This window comes from Oryctolagus cuniculus, chromosome 12 (assembly GCF_964237555.1).
Source record: "Oryctolagus cuniculus chromosome 12, mOryCun1.1, whole genome shotgun sequence".
NCBI lineage: Eukaryota > Metazoa > Chordata > Mammalia > Lagomorpha > Leporidae > Oryctolagus > Oryctolagus cuniculus.
The window spans coordinates 108,758,279-108,776,877 of NC_091443.1; the positions used below are offsets into that span (position 1 = coordinate 108,758,279).

At 60.6% G+C, this 18,599-nt stretch overlaps 1 protein-coding gene across 1 annotated transcript; it reads right to left on the minus strand.

Annotated features, from left to right (window-relative positions):
- Nucleotides 1-456: 456 nt before the first annotated feature.
- Nucleotides 457-17,897, minus strand: SCAMP5 (secretory carrier membrane protein 5). Its single transcript, XM_051834549.2, has 7 exons — nucleotides 17,806-17,897; nucleotides 7,925-7,978; nucleotides 6,735-6,863; nucleotides 4,367-4,523; nucleotides 3,414-3,515; nucleotides 3,087-3,204; nucleotides 457-2,877 (listed from the first exon to the last, which is right to left on the minus strand). The coding sequence occupies exons 2-7, from the start codon at nucleotides 7,929-7,931 to the stop codon at nucleotides 2,683-2,685; spliced, it is 708 nt and encodes a 235-aa protein (XP_051690509.2). The 5' UTR covers nucleotides 7,932-7,978; nucleotides 17,806-17,897; the 3' UTR covers nucleotides 457-2,682.
- Between the last annotated feature and the right edge of the window lie 702 nt (nucleotides 17,898-18,599).

The window sequence follows — 18,599 nt, forward strand, 5'->3', positions numbered from 1 at the left end:
AAGGTCTTCCTTTTGCCGTTGGTTCACCCTCCAATGGCCGCTGTGGCCAGTGCACCACACTGATCCGATGGCAGGAGCCAGGAGCCAGGTGCTTCTCCTGGTCTCCCATGGGGTGCAGGGCCCAAGCACTTGGGCCATCCTCCACTGCACTCCCAGGCCACAGCAGAGAGCTGGCCTGGAAGAGGGGCAACCGGGACAGAATCCGGTGCCCTTACCGGGACTAGAACCCGGTGTGCCAGTGCCGCAGGCGGAGGATTAGCCTAGTGAGCCGCGGCGCCGGCCCAGCCCACTCTTAACAAGCAGAGGCCACTGCTGCAATTTCAAGGCCAGCTCAAGGTGCCTCACAGAAGGGGCCAGACACGGGCCACCAACCCAGCCCTCCTGCACGCCTGCCCCACGCCCACAGAGAGGCCCCATCCATGCAGCTCCCAGGAAGACACGCGACACGGCGGCACACGCAGGGCCGAATGGTCCTTTTATTACGGCTCATTCAGTCACCACAGACGGACACGGTGGCTCAGGCAGGTCAACTGCCAGCTGGGGAATGGGCTGTGTCTCCCGGGGACAAGGAGACACACTGGGCACCAGGAGGATGCAGAAGAGGCCCCCGGCTGGCCGCAGACCCCAGGGTCCCTAGAGCTGGCCTGGGCCCTCCTCCACCCCAACCCCCCGCCCCCTCTCACACGAGGCCCTCCCCCAGGAAAGTGCAGAGTTGCCGCATCCCAGGGCCTGACCAAGCTGGGCACATCCAGGTCACAGGCTCCCCAAGGGCTACGCCAGGGCGCGGCCACACAGGTCTCAGGCAGGGAGGACAGGACACTGACCACAGGCGGCACTGAGCAGGTCATGGATGTCAGGCTGGCGGCTGGAGCTCAGGCCAGGGAGCCACAGGCCCGGGCCGGGGGGAGGGAAGCGGAGGCGGGACCTAGTTGGTCGGAGGCTCCTTTCAGGTATCGGGGCGAGACAACTGCGCTCCAGAGAGGAAATGAAGCGGAGAGAGCCAGTTCTACTCCGCAGCCCAAGCCTGAGGCAGAGGACTTTCCCGAGTGCCTGAGGCTCCAAGCTCAGGGTGGCCTGGAGGCCCAGGTGTGGGCTCCAAGCTGCACCCTGCCCAGCGTGGCCGAGTGGGGTCTGGTTTCCCGGTCCACAGCGCCTGGGGGGCTTCTGTTGGGAGAAGGGAGGGTGGGAAAAGGGGTCCCAGGGTCCTGGGGTCCCGGGGAAGGGCCCCCTCCCCTCCAGGTGACAGCGCTGGGCCCCTGCCAGCCACCAGCACAGTGATCCCAGTGGACTCAGAGGCCTCAAGCCAGTCTCCTGGAAGGGGAGGGGCTCTGACAGGGAGGAAGGGCCAGGAGCCCAGCCCTGTGCGCAGAGGGGAGCCAGTGATCTCAAGCTGATTAAAAAAAAAAAAGAAGCCCTGAAGCCAAAGAGCCTCCCCTCCGCCCCTCCCCCTGCGCCCCACCAGCAGTCCCACCCAGACCCCGTGCTTCCCGCTGGGCTCAGCCTGTGCTTCCTCCTGGACCCTGAGTTCACGTGCCCACGAGCCAACTGGGCTGGGGCAGGCGGGCTCCCCTCGCCCTGGGCCCTGCGTGCCCGCGCCTCTGACCTCCTCTCCAGGCCTAGCCCCGAGCCCTGGCCCCCACCAGGCCCAAGCAGAACAGCCAGGTCACCAGGGACCTGGCGGTCACTCAGAGGCACCTAGAAGCCGCGGCAGGCTGCGGCCAGCCGGACCTCCCCAGGGGACTTACGGTTCATCCATGCCTCAGCTCCAGCTGTGCCTCTGCACCTGACACCTGCCTACCACCACCCAGCCCCAGCGAGACAGTGTGCGGGTTGGGGGAGACAGGACACAGCAGCTGCAGGGACGGGGGGAGACAGGGGGACATAGAGAGCGGAGCTCGAGGGGGCTTGGGGAGATGGGGGGGCAGAGAAGGGAAGAGAGGCCTCTCTCAGGGCCAAAGAGGCCGCCCCTGCGTTGGGCTCCCTGGGCTGGGCATGTCCAGCTGTGTGCCCCGCCTACACATGGCTCAGGCCCTGTCAGCTTCCTGGATGTGCAAATCAGATCATTTGGAGATCTGGGCTCAGTCTAAGGAGCAGAGACATCGGGGAGACAAAGGAAAGCCGCGTGGGGAGGGAAGACAGTGCAGGGGAGCCGCCAACAGGGGAGGGGACCCAGGGCAGGAGGAGCCGGGAAGGGCCCCTGCCTGTCCCGCCGCCACCACCAGGAGCTGCGCCGTGAGATCCATGGTGGAGACAGTCAGCGCTGCGGTACAGGGCAGAGTGCGCCGGGCTCTCTGCGATGCCTCCCCGGCCCCACAAGGAGTCCCGGGGCCAGGGTCAGAGGGGGTGGCCAGGAGGAGGGTGGGGGGCTGGTTTAGTTCTAAACATACATCTAGCACCACGACAAGAGACCTCCACGGCACACTATTTCACAAGGAGACACGGACGCAGCTACCGCCGCCCGAGACAGCGCCCCTGCAGCACCCCCGGCTCGGGGGGCGGGGACAGACGCAGACGGGCACGGAGATACGTGGAGAGAGATATATATATATAACTCTGACTCTGTACAAAGAGGGAGGAGGAGGAGGAAAAGGAGGAGGAGGAGAGGGAAGGGGGAACCCTGCTTGGTCGCCACACGGACGCTGTGGCTTGAGCCCCCTGCCCCGCGGGCCGCAGCCGTGCGGCTCACATCTCGTTGGAGTACGTGTAGTTGGGGGTGGCGGGGTACTGAGTCTGCGGCTGGTTCATGGCCCCCTGGGCCGCCCCCATGGCTGCGTTCTGGGCGGCCTGCTGCACGTGCGGGTTCTTCCACGCCCCCGTGGTCCACTCCTCCTGGGCTTTGCTGAAGCTGCCCCCGCTGCCCCGGTAGAATTTATGAACCTGCAGGAGGAGGTGGTGTCCATCAGAGGCGAGGCCCGCCCTCCACGCGGTGCGCGCACCTGCAGGGCGGGGAGTTCCTGCAGCCCAATCCCGAGTGCACTGCTGGAGAGAAACCCCCTCCCCCGATCTGGGGGCTCGGGAGGGGGATGAGGGGTTGCTTTGGATAGAGGCCACTTCCCCAGGCCGCCTGCTGGCCCCGAACCACGTACCATGCTGAGGGCGATGAAGGAGAAGACCGCCACGGCCGTGAACATGACCGTGGGAATGAGCATCACCACCGCCGAGCCCACGTTCGTACCGAAGAAGGCGATGGTGGCGATCCAGCCGCTGGAGGAAGAGGCTGCCTGTGGGTGCACGGGCACGAGGGGGGGCCCCGGAGAAGAGCCCGCCCGGGGACTCAGGTGCCCGAGGCGCCAGCTCACTGGGCACCCCTGAGCCTTCCCAGGCTAACCCTAGTGCGAGGCGGTCCCTTGCCGCGTCCCAGCAGGGAGGCAGCCACGCGGCACTCCCCGCCCCCGCCCGCCCCGGCCTCTTACCAGACGCCCCAGCCGGGGATGCCCACGGCCTGGATGATGCTGATGACCAGCTGGGCCATGAAGGTGAAGAAGAACGCCATGAAGCTGAAGGAGCTGTCGGTCCTGCGGCACAGGGGACGCTCCTGTCACGTGGGCTCAGGCCGGGGCCGCCTGCCTTCAGGGCGCCCACTCCCTTCCCGGCTGAGGTGAGGGCACCATGGACACAAGACACCGAGAGGCCTCAGCCGGGAGGCCAGAACGGGACAGCGAGCATCTCTGGGTCTTTACAGCTGTGTGTGACGTGTGACATGTGACACAGGGGAGGGACCCCACTGGCACCAGGCCTGCCAGCTCCATGGGGATGGCCCACAGGCTCTAGAAGGAACACCCTGTGGGCACCAAGACAGCAGCTAAGCGGCACATGGCGGGGGGTCCGACTTCAGGCCCGTCAGCATGAGTATTCCACGGGCACCACGGCAGATGGTATGTGGATGGTCCCGTTGGCACAAAGATGGAAAGCCCATTTGGCACTAGGCACTCCTGGGAGTGAGACGCCCGGCTCCCTGGTAGACGGGATAGTGGGCCCTTGGGCATCAGCACCCACACAGCGTCAGGGGCACCTGGGTGCTGGTCCCCTTGGCACACGCACAGACAGTCATCCTGGCACCACCACCAGCACGGGGGGTCCCACAGGCAAAAGGTAACCGGCAGCTCCCTGGGGAAGGTGCGGGCAGAAAGCCACAGCAGGCCTGGTCCCTACGCTGCCCCAGCCAAGCAGAATGAGGCGAGGAAGTGAAGAGGAAGGTTCCGACTCCCAGGAAGCTCCAACTGGCAGCCTGCACCGCAGGTGAACGAGGGAAAGTGAGCCTAGGGGTGGCCAGAGAAGGAGCGGGGAGAGGAGATGCAGAGAAGAGAGCGGGGCAGTGAGTGGGCAGCCGCACGGCTAGGGCCCGGGGCCAGTGCCAACCACTTACTTGAAGGCCTTGTAAATGGGCCGAAACCAGCAGACGTAGGAGCAGGGTGTGAAGAGGATGAGCCAGAGAAAGGCGAGGCCAAAGTTGGTGGCTCCCCCGCCTCCGATCAGCCACGCGAGACAGCCCACCAGGTTCACGGCCAGTGTGACGCTGTTCACTGCAGACCCGGGATCGCAGGCACACACAGAGACAGACACAGACACCCAGGCCGTGCACACACGCCGACAGCACGGTGCAGACACGCCCAAGACCCACAACCCACACGGACAGACACACACAGAGGAAGCACAGACGGTAAGAAGGAAAGCTGGGGGCTCAGGCAACCCCCTCCTCACACCCTCTGCGGGGGAAGTCAGAGGCTGCAGCCCACGGCCCGGTGCTCTGCCCAGCAAGCTCCCTGCAAGGGCCCGAGGGCCTCACCCTGGTAGACATGCTCTTCATTTACTACCCAGAATGGCCACAGTCCCGGCCCTGCCACACACATCACCAACCCATCTGAGGCCCTCTCCTGCGAGGTGGGGACGGGAAAAGACATCGCTTCAAGACTGGGGCAGGCAGCAGTGTCTGGGATCTTAGTCTTTGTCTAATCTGTTTCTCAGACAACTCTCAAGCCACCTCTTCCAGGAAGCCTTCCTTCATACCGCACACAGCAGCCTCACTCTTCTCCCATCCCTCCGGCTCCTGCAGACTTGGGCTGGTCTCACAGTTCCCCCAAATACAAATCCCAGCCCATCAACCAGACTAGAGGCTCCCCCTCCTCTGTCCCCACACCAGCTAGCAGAATCTAGGAATCCCAGTGCCCCGAGTCACAGCCACGGGGCCTCAGTGCCTCCCCGCCTTACAGAGAGAAATACGGGTGGCACGGACGCTCTGACATCAGGACGCCCTGGCCTTGAACCCTGGGCTGGGTCGCAGCCCCCGACAGCCAGCTACTGTGGCCTTCCCAGCGGACCCTTGAACCTCCCAAGGGTTATGAGCATCTTTCTAGGAACCGACGCACCCGGCGGCGCCTACTGAGGGCTTAGGGAGATATTTATAGCCCTTAAGTCCAGCTCTTGGATGAGACCTTGCTGGGGCACAGTGCACGGAGCCCGGGGCGGGCAGAACGCTCCCCGAGTCTCAGGGCCCCTCATAAAGACGTGGGCGTCCCTCCCACCCCTACCCACTGATCCCACACAGCCTGCAGGCCGCCTCAGTGTTCTTGCCGACTGTATGTAGGAAAGAACTAAGCACTGAGCTACTGGTCAGCACCTCCCGCCCAGCCCCGCCTCTCTCCAGCCTGCTTGCTCTCCGCCTCTCTTCCGGTAGCCAGCAGCCTGTCCTCGCTGTGCGTCTCCTCGGCCAGCTCAGACTCCACACTTCCTCACCCCCACCCCACTGCCGTGCGGACCCGTGGCCACCGTCACCCCGCATGGGCACCTCTCTCACCTGCGGCTGCAGCGGCAGCACCCAGGGCCACAGGGCGCCCGGCAGGTAGCCTGGCTGGCTGTGAACTCAGATGGAGCCTGTGTGGCCCCCGGGTCTCCAGGGCCAGGTTTCTCTGTCTCCCTCTGTGCACAAGCACACTCCCTTCTTCCGGGCCCCCCCGGCCCAAAGCTCCCACCTCTACGTCTTCCTCACAGCAGAGCCAGCAGCTACAGACCTGCCTCACCGCCCGCGGTCTGTCTGCCCCCTGCCCTCCTGGCCACGCCGTGCATGGCAGACCTGGTCGGCTCCTTCCTGGCGGTCGGCTCCCTGGGCAGTGCAGGCCCCAGCTGTGCTCATGCGGTGGCAGCCAGCCTGCCCTGCCCCCTCATGCCTACCAGGTGCCAGCCTACGTCCAACCAAACCCCACCCCAACCCCAGAGGACACCACTCCCACCAACCTGCCACAAAGCGTCAGAAAGCGGGGGGCCTGCAACGCTGGCCCTCCAGACCTGAGCATGCTGGAGCCCGAGACTCGGGAGCCCCGCCATAGCCACAGCCATCACAGCGCCAGGGCCTCTGCCGCGGCGGGGGTGCCCGCCCAGACACCTCCCAATTCCCAGAACAGTGCTCTCTGAAGAATCTGAGAGAAGGAGAGAAGGCTCCCCCAAGCCCAGAATCCTGGTCCTGGCATCATCAGACATCCCTGGGAAAGGCTTTCCAAGGGAAGGGAAAGAAATAAACACAGAGAGCACACTGCAGAGACCCTGCCCAGAAGCCGGGGGGGGGGGGGGTGGTGGCAGGTGGAAGAGAGGCCGAGAACGGGGGCCCTGAGGCCGAGACCGGAGCTGGCCCGTGAAAGGAGCTGCTGCTGGGAGCCAAGCAGGATGGCCACCCAGGTCCATGCAGGTGCTGCAAGCGGGGCTGCGGCCCCTCCCCACCCCGTCCCCACCCCGGCACTCACGCATCCAGAGGTAGTAGAGCCGCTTGGTCATGTTGAGGTGCTGGGGGGGGATGTCCGCCTCGAAGTCTTGGTAGAAACAGGGCTTCAGCGGGATGAACTTGGGCAGCGGGGGGAAGTTGTTCACTTTCTCTGCGGATGAGCGAGGCACACGCGTGACGTCACCGAGCACGCTCTCCGCCCCACAACCCGACACGCCCACCCTTTCCACGGCCACTGTGCAGTCCCCTCCCAGCGGCCCTGACTGCCCCAGGTCCTCCATCCTCGTCTTCCCTGGACTCCAAAGTCACCAAAGACCCCGAGACAGCGTCACTGGCAAGAATAAAAACTGATAAACGCTGTGCATCGGGGACAAGGCCCCCCACAACCAGGCACAGGGAGTGGGATGGGTGGGTCGGAGATGAGGGTCCCAGCCTCCACCCCACATTCATTCATTCATTCATTCCAGCCACTGCTCCTTTCAGACCCCGGTTCATTCGGGGTGGGGGGAGCAGGGCTGGGACCCACGTCTATAACCTCTGAGCCCTACAAAGCCACAGGGAGAGATGGCAGATATCAGAATAAATACAAGGGTGGGGCTGGTGTGGTGGCATAGTGTATAAAGCCGCTGCCTGCAATGCCCGCATCCCATATGGGCGCCGGTTCGAGTCCTAGCTGCTCCACTCCTGATCCAGCTTCCTACTAATGGGCCTGAGAAAGCAGTAGAAGATGGCCCAGTTTTTGGGCCCCTGCACCCATGTGGGAGACCCGGAAGAGGCTCCTGGCTCCTGGCTTCAGATTGGCCCAGCTCTGGCCTTTGCAGCCATTTGGACAGTGAACCAGCAGATAAAAGACCTTTCCTTCTGTCTCTCCCTCTCCCTGTAACTCTACCCCTCGAATAAATAAAATCATTAAAAAAAAAAAAAAAAAAAAGAATTCAAGGGTGGCCAAGGGGAGTGCCTGGGGCAGCAGTGCTGCCACTCAGTCGGACGGACAGCAAGACAAGGACGGTGCAGCCCCCAGGCTCAGGGACCTGACAGAGGGCCACAGTGTCAGGCTGAGGTTCTCGGTCAGACTTCAGGGGGAGGGGGGCAGGGGATACCTGGGGACGAGAGGACAGAAAGAAAGACCCCAAGACCAAGGAGGAGAGGGGGTGAGGAAAAGGCCACCCACCCCCGGCACACTCTCGTGCCCATGCCCGCCCTTCTCCTTACCGGCCATGATGGCACCTGCTGGCCCAGCAGCCTGCCCACGCCTTTTGTCTTGAACTGGAAGCAAACAAAGGCCAGAGAAGGATGAGGACCAGGGCTCTGTGCAACCCAGTCCCTCGGTCAGCCCCTGCTGGGCTGTGAGCTTCTTGGAGTGAGGACACACCCCCACGCGGGCGCAGCCCAGTGGAGACAGCACCTCACCTTGCATGGCCACGCCCACAGGACGACCCTCCTCTCCCGCCTGCCCCTTTAAGGGTGGCAAGGACACCTGGGAGGGGACCCCGAGAAAGGAGAGCTGAGTGACAGAAAAAGCCCAGGGGACCAGAGATGCGTGAAAGTGCTCTTCCTTCCTCCCCCAGGAACACAGGCTGCTCCGGCCTCCTGCCTCCGGCCTCCTGCCATTGGTTCACTCATGGGAACTCATGTCTGCCAGGCCTGGGCAGACAGCACGAGCAGGACCCAGGCGGTCCCCGCCCTTGCATGAAGCAGTCAACACCCTGCACGGCAAACCCCACCACGCAGGCAGGCACGGATGGGTCAAGGGGACCTGGCCTGTGCTGGGAATAAATCGCAGACTCTCGCACGAGGAAGCTGCCCCGTGGGCGGAGCAACGAGCGCCAACGGGCAGGGGGCAGACCCCTGCTCCCCCCAAGCACTGAGCCTGAAGCAAGGGCAGGAAGAGGTGTGGGCTCCGGGGAAGGCAGGAAGCTGCGTGAGGACCGGCAGGGCTGCGGCGCTGAGACACCCGCTGAGACACCCGGGGCCCCGTGCAGGCGGCAGCGCACACGGGCGGGGAACAAACGTGAAGCAGTCGTCCGTGAATTAGGGTCAAGGCGCTGACACCTCACCAGAGTGACAGCTGTGGTGGACACGGGGGGACACGGGGTGGGGGGGACACAGAGGTAGGGGAGGGGCGAGCATTTGGCCTGGTGGTCCCACCTCGCGGTGCCTGCATTCGATACCCTACTCCAGCTCCTGACTCCAGCTTCCTGCTAATGCTCAGACTAGGAGGCCAGTGGTGATGGAGCCAGGGACTGGCTTCCTGAGTTCCAAGTCCCTGGTTCTGGCCCCATCCAGGGACTGTTCTGGGCATTTGGGGAGTGAACCAGCAAATGGCAGCTCCTCTCTGTCCATGCCTGTCTGTCTTTCTCCCTCTCAAAAATATTTGAAAATTATAACCTTTTGAGTCCCTTTTGGATATGGAATACAGATTTTTTTTTTTTTTTTTTTTTTTTGACAGGCAGAGTGGCCAGTGAGAGAGAGACAGAGAGAAAGGTCTTCCTTTGCTGTTGGTTCACCCTCCAATGGCCGCCGCGGCCGGCGCGCTGCAGCCTGCGCACTGCGCTGATCCGAAGCCAGGAGCCAGGTGCTTCTCCTGGTCTCCCATGGGGTGCAGGGCCCAAGCACTTGGGCCATCCTCCACTGCACTCCCTGGCCACAGCAGAGAGCTGACCTGGAAGAGGGGCAGCTGGGACAGAATCCAGCGCCCCGACCGGGACTAGAACCCGGTGTGCCGGCGCCGCAAGGTGGAGGATTAGCCTAGTGAGCCTCGGCACCGGCCATGGAATACAGATTTTAAAAAAAACTAAACCAATAATATCGACCACAAAAAGAAAACAGATGGGGTAGAGACATTTGTGAAACGGTATCCATTTAGGGCCGGCAGTGCCAGCATCCCATATGGATGCAGGTTTCTGTCCCAGCTGCTCCTCTTCTGATCCTGCTCTCTGCCGTGACTGGGAAAGCAGTAGAAGATGGCCAAAGTCCTTGGGCCCCTGCACCCGTGTGGGAGACCTGGAAGAAGCTCCTGGCTCCTGGCTTCGGATCAGCTGAGCTCTAGCCGTTGTAGCCATCTCTCTCTCTCTCTCTCTCTCTCTCTCTCTGTATGTGTGTGTGTGTGTCTGTATTTCTACCTCTCAAATAAATAAATAAATCTTAAAAAAAAAAAAAAAAAAGAGAAAAAAAAAAACAACTATGGCTGGGCCTAAGCCAGGACAAGGAAACACAAGGTTAGTCCGCAGCGTCCCACAGCTCCACAAACTAGGAAGGAATTAACAAGGGCGTGATGAAGGCCGCAGCTGCCAGAGTGAAGGGGCGGCCACCAGCTGAGCCTGGGACAAGCAGAGCATCAGATAACAACAGCAATGAGCCGGCACCACGGCTCACTAGGCTAATCCTCCACCTCGCGGCGCCGGCACACCGGGTTCTAGCCCCGGTCGGGGCGCCGGATTCTGTCCCGGTTGCCCCTCTTCCAGGCCAGCTCTCTGCTATGGCCAGGGAGTGCAGTGGAGGATGGCCCAGGTGCTTGGGCCCTGCACCCCATGGGAGACCAGGAAAAGCACCTGGCTCCTGGCTCCTGCCATCGGATCAGCGCGGTGCGCCGGCTGCAGCGGCGGCCATTGGAGGGTGAACTAACGGCAAAGGAAGACCTTTCCCTCTCTCTCTCGCTCTCTCACTGTCCACTCTGCCTGTCAAAAAAAAAAAAAAAAAAAAAGATAACAACAGCAATGTATTATAGCACACGAATTTATTTTTAGAGGCAGGGGGTAATGGGAGGGACAGACTTCCTTCTGCTGGTTCACTCCCCAAAAGCCAGCAATGGTCAGGACTGGCTTGGGAGCTGGAAACTCAATCGGGTTCAAGGAACTAAGAAAACGGCAGTTTTATCTACGGCGCAATCCACACCCTGACACCATCCTAGGCTCTGGCCTCCGCCGCCACTGCTGGAAGCCAGGTGGCCACATGGCCCAACCTCTGTTGTCACACTCCACCCCCATCCTAATGGAATTCACTATTCCTATTTCCCTGCCCCCCCGCAAGGGATATTAGACCCGCTTCCCAGACATGCGCTCTCTCTTTTTACACATGGCTCTCTCTCACTCTTCTCTGCGCTCTCTGCTCTCTCCTGCTTGCTCTCTCTTCTCTTGTCTCTCTCTTCTCCCCTCGCTAGCTCCTCTCCTCTCTCTCTCTCTCATATACTATCCTCTCCCTTTTTCCCTCTTCACCCCTTCCCTCCGGTCTGCTGGACTTTCCCCAGTACACCCTTTCCCTTACTCTGGCGTTTGGTGTGTTTTGTGACGGCCAACACTGACAACGTGTACCATCACCACCGCATTAGCCAGGGGCCAGGCCTGGAACCCAGGCACCCTGACGTGGAACATGGACATCTCACCCGGCCTTGTAACTGTCGGGCCGAATACTAGTCCCTAACATACTAGGGTGACAAAAGGGGCTGGCGCTGTGGCATAGTAGGTCAACACCCTGGCCTGAAGCGCTGGCATCCCATATGGGCGCCAGTTCGAGACCCAGCTGCTCCACTTCCAATCTAGCTCTCTGCTGTGGCCTGGGAAAGCAGTAGAAGATGGCCCAAGTGCTTAGGGCCCTGCACCCGCGTGGGAGACCCAGAAGAAAATCCTGGCTCCTGGCTTCGGATCGGCACAGCTCTAGTCGTTGCGGCCATCTGGGGAGTGAACCATCAGATGGAAGACCTTTCTCTGTCTGTCTGTCTGTCTGTCTCTCTCTCTCTGCCTTTCCTTCTCTCTCTGTATAACTCTGACTTTCAAATAAATAAATAAAATCTTTTAAAAAGAAAAAAGTAAACAAAAACCCATGAGACCAAAGTGGCAGGATTATTTTTGAGAGGGAGAAGGACAGGAGCACCGTCCATAAATGCAGGAGCTGCAGACTCGGGAAGTGCCCCGGCCTTGGGGCCGGCGTCGTGGTGCAGGGGGTTAAGCCGCCACTTGCAATCCAGCATCCCACATCAGAATGCCAACTGAGTCCCGGCTGCTCCACTTCCGATCCAGCTCCCTGCTAACACGCCTGCAAAAGCAGCAGAAAACAGCCCAAGTGCTTGGGCCCCTGCACCCAGGTGGGAGGCCCTAATGACGCCCCTGGCTTTTCTGTGCCATTTGGGGGGTGACCCAGCAGATAGAAGACATGTCTCTTTCTCCTTCTCCATTGCTCCCTCCATCACTCTTTCAAATAAGTAAGTAAATCTTTTTTTTTTTTTTTTTTTTTTTGACAGGCAGAGTGGACAGTGAGAGAGAGAGACAGAGAGAGAAAGGTCTTCCTTTTGCCGTTGGTTCACCCTCCAATGGCCGCCGCTGCAGCCGGCGCACCGCGCTGATCCTATGGCAGGAGCCAGGAGCCAGGTGCTTTTCCTGGTCTCCCATGGGGTGCAGGGCCCAAGCACCTGGGCCATCCTCCACTGCACTCCCTGGCCACAGCAGAGAGCTGGCCTGGAAGAGGGGCAATCGGGACAGAATCCGGTGCCCCAACCGGGACTAGAACCCAGTGTGCCGGCGCCGCAAGGTGGAGGATTAGCCTATTGAGCCACGGCGCCGGCTCTTATTTATTTATTTATTTATTTATTTATTTTTTTTTTGACAGGCAGAGTGGACAGTGAGAGAGAGAGAGACAGAGAGAAAGGTCTTCCTTTTGCCGTTGGTTCACCCTCCAGTGGCCGCCGCGGATGGCGCGCTGCGGCCGGCGCACCGCGCTGATCCGATGGCAGGAGCCAGGAGCCAGGTGCTTTTCCTGGTCTCCCATGGGGTGCAGGGCCCAAGCACCTGGGCCATCCTCCACTGCACTCCCTGGCCACAGGAACTTAAAAATTAATAGTGGAACTCATCTGGATTAAAGCAGACTAGCAACAGGCATTGTGGTGCAGCGGGCTAAGCGACCAGGATCCTGTATCAGAACACGAGTTTGAGTCCTTGCTGTCTGCTGCCAATCCAGCCTCCTGCCAATGCACCTGGGAAGGCCACAGAGAACCTGGGCCCCTGCCACCCACAGGGAGACCAGGATGGAGTTCCAGGCTCCTGGTTTGGGACTGGCTCAGCTCTGGCTGTTACAGCCATCCGGGGAGTGAACCAGCAGATGGAAGGCAGGTCTCAACTGCCCTCTCCTTCCCTCCCCCACCCCCACTTCAAAGTAAAAATTTAAAGCTCGCTATTTTAAAATAATAACAAAATAAACTAAAGGAGACTAAAGACACTAGCAACCAAATACAACGGGCAATCCTTTAAAGTGGATCCAGGGGGCCAGTAAAATGGTGCAGTGGGTAAAGCCGCCGCCTGCAGTGCCAGCATCCTATATGGGCACCAGTTCAAGTCCCAGCTGCTCCACTTCAGATCCAGCTCCCTGCTAATGCACCTGGGAAAGCAGCAGAGGACAGTCCAAGTCCTTGGGCCCCTGCGTCCACGTGGGAGACCCAAATGAAGCTCCTGGCTTTGGCCTGGCCCAGCCCCAGCTGTTGCAGTCATTTGGGGGAGTGAACCAGCAGATGAAAGATAGTTCTCTCTGTCTCTCCTTATCTCTAACTCTGCGTTTCAACACATAAATCTTTTTAAAAATAAAAAAGAATGCTTTTAGGACACCTAGAGACATTTCCACATAGACGTCATAGCATCACTCTGGGCGTCACTAGTGGCATCGATATCCACGTGAGCTTCCTGGTGTGTATGGAAATGCCTAGTTCTTAGGAGATACAAGCTAAAGTACCTGGAAGCCAGGCGCCTGCTCTGCAACTTACTTTCAGATGGGCGCAACAAAGCTGCCCTGTACATAAAGCAAAATGTTGCAAAATGGTAACGGACGGATCTGCAGGAAGAGTACACACGTGTTCAGGACACCATGCTTCCAGCTTTCTCTTAGCTTTGAAAATGTTCAAAATAAAGTTGAGGGAAAACAGACATCTTTGTTTTTGGTAACAGGTGCACAAGGGACCTTTGGGAGGGAACCGAGCACAAACAGCTGTGGGAGAGCTGGCATTGCGGTGGAGCAGTAAAGCTGCCGCCTGCGGTGCCAGTGTCCCCCGTGGGCACCAGTTCCAGTCCTGGCTGCTCTACTTCCTATCCAGTTCCCTGTTAATACCTGGAAAAAGCAGCGGGAGAAAGCCCAAGTGCTTGGGCCCCTACTACCTATTTGGGAAACCTAGAAGAAGGTCCTGGCTCCTGGCTTCAGACTGGCCCAGCTCCAGCCATTACGGCCATTAGGGGTGAACCAATCAAACTCTGCCTTTCAAATAAATAAATAAATTTTTTTTTTTTTTTTTAAAAAAAGAAGCCGGCGCCGTGGCTCAATAGGCTAATCCTCCACCTTGCGGCGCCGGCACACCGGGTTCGAGTCCCGGTTGGGGCGCCGGATTCTGTCCCGGTTGCCCCTCTTCCAGGCCAGCTCTCTGCTATGGCCAGGGAGTGCAGTGGAGGATGGCCCAGGTGCTTGGGCCCTGCACCCCATGGGAGACCAGGAAAAGCACCTGGCTCCTGGCTCCTGCCAGGATCAGCGCGGTGCGCCGGCTGCAGCGGCGGCCATTGGAGGGTGAACCAACGGCAAAAAAGGAAGACCTTTCTCTCTCTGTCTCTCTCTCTCACTGTCCACTCTGCCTGTCAAAAAAAAAAAAAAAAAAAAAAGAACAGCTGTGGGGCCGGTGCTGTGGCGCAGCAGGTTAAAGCCTTGGCCTGAGGTGCTGGCATCCATATGGGTGCTGATTCTAGTCCCAGCTGCCCCACTTCTGATCCAGCTCTCTGCTATGGCCTGGGAAAGCAGTGGAGGATGGCCCAAGGCCTTGGGCCCCTGTACCCATGTGGGAGACCCGGAAGAAGCTCCTGGCTCCTGGCTTCGGATCGGTGCAGCTCCGGCTGTTGTGGCCATCTGGGGAGTGGACCAGCGGATGGAAGACCTCTTTGTCTGTCTCTACCTCTCTCTGTAACTCTTTCAAATAGATAAAATAAATATTAAGAGAGAGAGAGAGAGAGAGAGAGAGAGAGAGAGAGAGAAACAGCTGTGGCTCCTACAGCAGGAGGTGTGAAGTGGGAGGGAGGCAGGATTTTGACTGTGCGCCTTCATGCCATGTTCCCATGACCCAAGACACCGTCCATTCTAAGCCAGATCATTATTTAATTGATAAAAGATAAAACACTGCCAACCTGTGGGGCACCTGAAGTTGTGATACACAGACATTAAAATGTCTTCAGAAATACTAAAACGTTCATTTTAGAATCAACGAAATCTGGGACATCCGCAGAATTACGAATCATGTAAATATACTTACCTGTTTAAAAAAAAAAATAGGCAGAAGAGGGGCAGCTGGAAAAGAATGAAAAGGAGCGGTGACAAGGTGGGAGGGAAGCCCGGAGAGCGTGGAGTCGCCAGAGCCAGCTCAGAGGGGACAGATGGGACAGATGCCACAGAGCCCCTCCGTGAAAAGGCCAGAGCCGGCGGCCCAAGGGCTTGGGCCCCTGCACCCACATGTGAGACCAGGAAGAAGCTCCTGGCTCCTGGCTTTGGCCTGGCCCAGCCCCGGCTGTTGCAGCCATCTGGAGAGTAAACCAGCAGCTGGAAGATCTCACTGTGTAACTCTGCCTTTCAAACAAATAAATAAATCTTTAAAAAATAAAAATAAAAAAACAGAAAGAAAAGGCCGGGGATGAGCAGCAGCAAATCAGTGGCAACCCCAGCAGGAAGCATTTGGTAGTGGGAGCAGCAGCCAAATTAGAATAAGCTGGATACGGGCAGGCGCCAAGGCTCACTAGGCTAATCCTCCGCCTTCGGTGCAGGCAGCCCGGGTTCGGTTCTAGTCCCGGTTGCTCCTCTTCCAGGCCAGCTCTCTGCTGTGGCCCGGGAAGGCAGTGGAGGATGGCCCAAGTGCTTGGGCCCTGCACCCGCATGGGAGACCAGGAGAAGCACCTGGCTCCTGGCTTTGGATCAGCCCAGCTCCAGCCATTGCAGCCATTTGGGGAGTGAACCAGCAGATGGAAGACCTCTCTCTCTCTCTGCCTCTGCCTCTCTGTAACTCTGCCTTCAAAATAAATAAATAAATCTTTAAAAAAAAAAAAAGAGGAGCTTTAAATCCTGGCTCCTCAATCTGGCTTCCTCCTAAAGTGCACCCTGGGAAACACCAGTGATGGCTCAAGTACTGTGTCAGGGCCCAGAGGGTCTCAACAGACTCCTAACTCTGGCTCCAGCCTGATCCATCCCTGGACCCAGCCTGCTCCCCGAAGGCATGTCCAGAGATCCAGAAAAGTCCGTGCAGGGGTGTGTGGGGGATTCAGAGCAGGAGAAGCCAGGCGGGAAGTCGCCTCCCTGCATATCCAGGTCGGGGCAGAGTGAACCCAGGGAGGGCTGTAAGGGGCGGGGTTACAGAGCAGAAGGCTCCAGGCGCTAGTGCAGGACTGCCTGTTGCAGGGCAGTGTGGGCTGGGGGCCTCTGCAAACCTAAGTTCTTACAGAGCTCAACAAGGAGAGCCACATTTCATAGTGTGGGGGGTATCTCCCCCACAGACTTAGGGAGACAGCTCCTCTGTTAGGAGTAAGACCCCTGCACTCTGTGCAAGACACCCACTCCCAATTTATTCCATCTGCAGCAGAAAGGCAGGAGGCCCGAGGCTCCCACAGTGGGAAGAGCGAGGGCCGCCGCAGACAGAAGGGAGTTGAGCCTGGCCTCAGACCCGGCCGGGGACCTGGGGCCGGTGCCAGGCCTGCCTGCTCCCCAGCCTGTGTCTCCGCTCTCCTCCCGGGCACAGAAATGGGCATTTCCGGTCTGCTGGTCCCTTGCCCCACTATAGCCCCACCTCCAGCCCTGAAGTCCCAGAACTATGAATCACCCTCAGAAGACAGCAGTGTCCTGGCCATGCTACCACCTTCCTGCTGATGACTCCTCAGCCTCCCACGGGTTCCAGGCTTCCTGCCAGCAGGCCAGGAAGCTCCCTCTGCTTCCCACCCCCACGGCTTCCTGCACCCCTAAACCAGGAGCCCTGTCAGCCCCTCTATGCCCCACCACGCCCTCACATCCCACTGCATACATTCTGACCAGTTACCCAGCACCAAGTGCTCCCTCATCATCATCCGACCCCTTCCTCGGTCCCTAAGGAGAATGGTCGGGGTGGGGGGGTCCAGTAGGGGCCTGGCAATCTCTATGCTGGCTTTTGACTTCGATGCCCTTCAGGTGGGTGGAAGTGGGACATCGGATTTCCTGCCCCATCCGGCTAAGCCTTCAGCGTCCGGCGACCCTGCTGAGTCCACTTCCTCCAGCAAACTTGCAGGCTCCAGGCTGGCAGCCGGGAAGGCAGGGCAGCCCGGGAGGAAACGCAGAGGGGAGGGAGAAGAGGGGAGGGCTGAGGAGCCTCTAACCGGATCAAGGGAGGCGGCGCAGCTCAGCCGGACCACTCCCTCCCTGGAGGAGGAGACTCCCGCCCAGAGGGCAGTCACCTGGCTGAGAGGCGGCAGCCAGGGAAAAGGTTAGGAGCGACAGACACCCCCCGGGCTGAGGGCCCTCCAGAGCCTGCGGCCCTCTCTCAGCTCTCACCGCGCCCGGAAGGAATCAAAGCCAGCAACCTCTGCGCGGCCCCTCGCGCCCGCCCAGCCCAGCCCAGCCCTTCCCAAACCCCGCGCTGCAAAATCCCGCAGCCCACCGGCCCCTCCCTGGAAACCCTACGGCCTCTGCTCGGCCTCCCTTTCTCTCCAGGGTCCCGCCATGGCCCCTTGGGGAGGGGGACGCGGCCGCTCGAACCCACCGGGGAAGGCGGACGCTCGGCTCCCAGCCCGGGGACAGGGCCGCCCCCAGGCCAAGGCACCCTCCTCCCGCAGCAGGGGGTCGCCAGGGCCGGGTGCACCTGCAGGCGCCCGGGGTGGACGCCAGCTGCGGGGGTGCAGCTGCACCTGCCGGCGGCCGCCCCCATCCCAGCCGGGCCCCTGGCTGCAGCTCCGGATCCCGGTCTGACGTCACCCCGCGGGGGAGCAGGGGGAGAGGCGGGGGCCGGGGGCGCCGAGCGCCCTTCCCCCCGCCCGAACAGGGAAGGTCACCCCGGCTCCAGAGGTGCGGCATCGCGGGGAGAGGCTGCAGCCTCAGGCTCCCGCTCGCCCCCCGGGCCCGGCACTCACCTGCCGCGACCACCCGGCTGCGGAGAGGCCGCCGCGCTGCGCAGCGAGGCACAGAGGATGCGGCGCGGGGCCGGCCTCGAGCCGCTCCGGGGCGGGGCGGAGCGGGGCGGGAGCGCGCGCCCAGGGCTGGCCTCGCGTGCGCGCGCGCGCGCGCCCGGGCCCCCGCAGCGGCAGCAGCCGCTCTCGCGAGACTCCCGCTCCGCTCCTGGGTCCGATGCCTGCGTTCGCGAGAGCCTGCGGTGCGGCAGCCCCCCGCGGCCGGGGGCGGGAGCTGTCCGCGGTGCTGGTTCTCGGGCCCGGGCGGACCGGACGCCGGGACGGAGTCAAGTGCGGTCTGGCCCCAGCTTGCAAATATGCAAACTGGGGAGAATCAGACCCCAGGCCGGACCCGGGGGCCTCCGCGACCTGCCAGTAAAAAAATTAAAAACTGGAATGGGCATTTGGCGCAGCGCCCTGCAGCCCATAGTCCCGGCTCCTGGCTTCGACCTGGCCAGCCCTGGCTGCTGTGGGCATTTGGGCGGTGAACCCAAATCTCTCTGTCTACCTGCCTTTCAAACAAAAGGAAAGAGAGAACCCAGGCTGAATGTTTAAAATTGCAGAACTTTGGAGGGTTGAGCGGGGACAGGGGCTGGGGGCAGAAGGCGGGCTTTCACTGTGAGTGGCGGTCACTCAGCAGCCCCCTCTGTGGCATCTCCACCCTGGGCACTGCCCCTACCTCCCACCCCCACCCGCGCCATCTTGGCCTGAAAGGGGGCTGTAGCGGGGTGGGAGACACTGCAGAGATTCTTTGCCCA